This window comes from Rhyacophila brunnea, unplaced genomic scaffold, assembly GCF_057557595.1.
Source record: "Rhyacophila brunnea isolate RB1 unplaced genomic scaffold, BYU_Rbru_1.0 scaffold_4, whole genome shotgun sequence".
Lineage (NCBI taxonomy): Eukaryota > Metazoa > Arthropoda > Insecta > Trichoptera > Rhyacophilidae > Rhyacophila > Rhyacophila brunnea.
The window spans coordinates 25,384,268-25,387,377 of record NW_028233068.1 but is presented as its reverse complement, the minus strand read 5'-3'; the positions used below and the strand labels follow the sequence as shown (position 1 = coordinate 25,387,377).

The 3,110-nt window shown below is 30.4% G+C and overlaps 1 protein-coding gene across 1 annotated transcript; it reads left to right on the top strand.

Annotated features, from left to right (window-relative positions):
- The first annotated feature begins 30 nt into the window (after positions 1–30).
- Positions 31–2,812, top strand: LOC147067142 (ADP-ribosylation factor-like protein 3). Its single transcript, XM_085953705.1, has 5 exons — positions 31–130; positions 531–791; positions 1,200–1,332; positions 2,180–2,283; positions 2,683–2,812. Exons 1-5 carry the CDS (start codon positions 122–124, stop codon positions 2,722–2,724), a joined length of 549 nt encoding a protein of 182 aa, XP_085809831.1. The 5' UTR covers positions 31–121; the 3' UTR covers positions 2,725–2,812.
- Positions 2,813–3,110: the final 298 nt, after the last annotated feature.

The following is a 3,110-nucleotide window of genomic DNA, read 5'->3' as shown; positions in this document are numbered from 1 at the left end:
GAAGTTTTGTCATGTTGGCAGTACCAGTCACCTGAAGTATGTTCAGGGTTGTCAGTGGAATTAAGAGTAATCGAATATTTGCTTTGACTGCGTAAATTTTAATAATCGCGTATTGATTTACATGATAATGGTAAGTGAAAACATCAAAAGCATAAATTTTATTTAATTTTCACGAGTTTTACTACTACTGTGTTTCTTATTTGACACAATCTTGTTTCACTAATCGGATTAACATCAGCTTTCGTAAAAAGTTGCAATTTAGTTGCTATGGCAACTGTACGTAAAAACAAGAAAGATTATGACCAACATGAAAATAATTAAAACATTTATTTGAGTTGAACTCGGAAAATTTATGCGATTTGAAGCATTCAAAATTAGGCAAATAGGTACAAAATAATAATTATTCAGATTTGTCTAAAATGACTACATTACATATTTTGTATATATGGTAATATATTGACTAATTTTAGCCAAGATTTTGATTGTATTGTTTAAGTTTTTTTATAAATAATAGTTTGAGCTAATTTTAGGGGTTGCTGGCACTACTAAGAAAACTACGTTCTTCACCCGAGAAAGAGCTTAGATTGTTGCTTCTTGGTCTGGATAATGCCGGAAAAACAACTTTACTTAAGAAACTAGCTTCAGAGGATGTTACTCACATCACACCAACTGCAGGATTCAATATAAAATCTGTACTTTCAGAAGGGTTTAAATTAAATGTTTGGGATATCGGAGGACAAAGAAAAATCCGTCCCTATTGGCGAAATTATTTTGAAAATACAGATGTTCTGGTAAATAATTATAAGAATTTATTAATAAATCATTACTAGTTCATGTAGTATGTGATAATTTATTTTTATACTCGAGACACCTTGAAGACTACGCATCGGATTATCAGGTCGTGGGTCCCAGGTTCGAATCCTGGGTCTGGCAAATATACGTATTGTTTTTCAATGTGCGTTTTAAGTCAGAGTATGGATCTTATCGGTTGAGTAAGTAATTGGCTAACATCCACTTCTCGTAAAAAAAACATATCTCTTAATACAAACTTCCACTCTATGGAGGCCCATTTATGATCTTCTTAGGATCAGATACTGTTTAAAAAAAAAGAATGACTTTCTTGGACGTTATTAATCTTAGAGGTCATATAAATTGAACATTCTCCCTACATACCAGCTACATATTATTTATTTTTTCAGATTTATGTAGTTGACTGTTCTGATAAAAAACGATTAGAAGAAACAAGTACAGAGCTTGCAGAATTACTAACCGATGATAAACTAAAAGGAGTGCCTTTATTAGTTTATGCCAATAAACAAGATGTTCCATCAGGTAATCCTGGAAGTATTTTACTTACGAATATCGTTTTTTAAAATTTAATTAAGAAGGACGAGAGATAATTTGTTTTTAGTGCGTACCATTATAATAATTATTATAATCTGTATAGGTGAGACTTCATATTAGGTATTATGTTTATTATTCAAAAATTCAGACACTATTACCAGACACAATATCTATATTCAAATTCTAACATAGCCTAATAGAGCCTGTAAAAATATGCACGGATTTACTTGCAGCAATATTATGTATTTTAAACTATCGCGATAATATACTGTTTACATGTAAAAGTGCAGACTGTCACACCAATCTCATTCTTCAAGAGTAAACGAGACACAGTATTGTCATTTTATAGTACTATTTGACAGGTCGTGAAAATCGGTTAACCTCAAAATCAGTCTGTGCGGTGTAGTTCGTTTTTTTACCGCTTCGCCACTATCATTCTACTGCGCAGGCACAGATATTGCACAGTCCAATTATCGCGTGAAAATTCAGAAGCCTCTGAACTTTTTTGATTCATGCATGCAATCTTGCAATCTGCATGATAATACGTGTTTATATGTGCATTTTTTTGTTGATAATACCTACTGTCAGCAGTAAATTCATGCACGTCTAACGCATTTACATTTTATACAGAGGTTAATATTTTTATTTATTATTTTTATGTAGGTTGTATCTACCTACATTATTTCACTGAATTTCATGAAGATTCATTATAATAAATTCTTCACTTAATATAGCTAGCTATAAGAATATATGAATTTAGTACAATAATTACACATTGATTACTAATGACTTAACCGATCATGTATAAACTATGGCAATCTTCATTTTTCGACAGCATTACCTGCCAGCGATGTAGCCCAATCTTTAGGATTACACTTGCTGAGAGATCGAACATGGCAAATTCAATCATGTGTTGCCATCGAAGGAACTGGTGTTAAGGTATTATTATTAATATAACATTAAAAAAATATGGCAGGGGATTTAACTGCTTGCATCGCAGATGTTTTTTTGTAAAAGAAACAAAAATATTATTATAAAGTAAATGATATTTGTACAATTTTCTACTTATTTTTTTCACATAGTTCTAATGTTATGTTATGCAAGCAGCCCTCGACTTTCATACATAATAATTAGTTCCTGTGTTGAAAAGTAGAGCAATTTAAAAAAAAGTATCAAAAAGTGGATTTAAAAATATTTACTTATCGTAGGAGAGGAGAGAGACTGTATGGAAGCGTACAGTTTTTGCATTATTCACAAAAATTTAAATTTCAAGAAATGTACGAAAGTCGAGGACCGCCTCTACCTACTTAGTAATTAAAATATGACTTTTTGTTTCAGGATGGAATGGAATGGGTGTGCAAGAATATTGGGAAAAAATAGTATTTAGTTGTTTTGTTCATACTTTTGTTATGTCCAAATAATAAATATTTGTTGGAAGGGTTTTCCTTGTTTTTAAAGAACCTTCGCCACTAATATTTATAATAATATATTATCAAAACAATGAGGTATACTCTTTATATTTATATAATAATATTTACTATTTATTAGAGCAGTACTTCCTTTTTCTAGACCTTCAATAATAGTATTAATAATAATCACCTACAGCTTCTATTAAAATCAGTCGACATTCTAGTTAAAGGTCTAAATAATTATTCTGCATTTTGCATGACATAAAATAAAATAAATTTTTGATATTGCCGTGAAGATTTGTACAAACCATAAAACTTCATATAAACAAAACTTATTCTAAAAAATGGATTGGAATA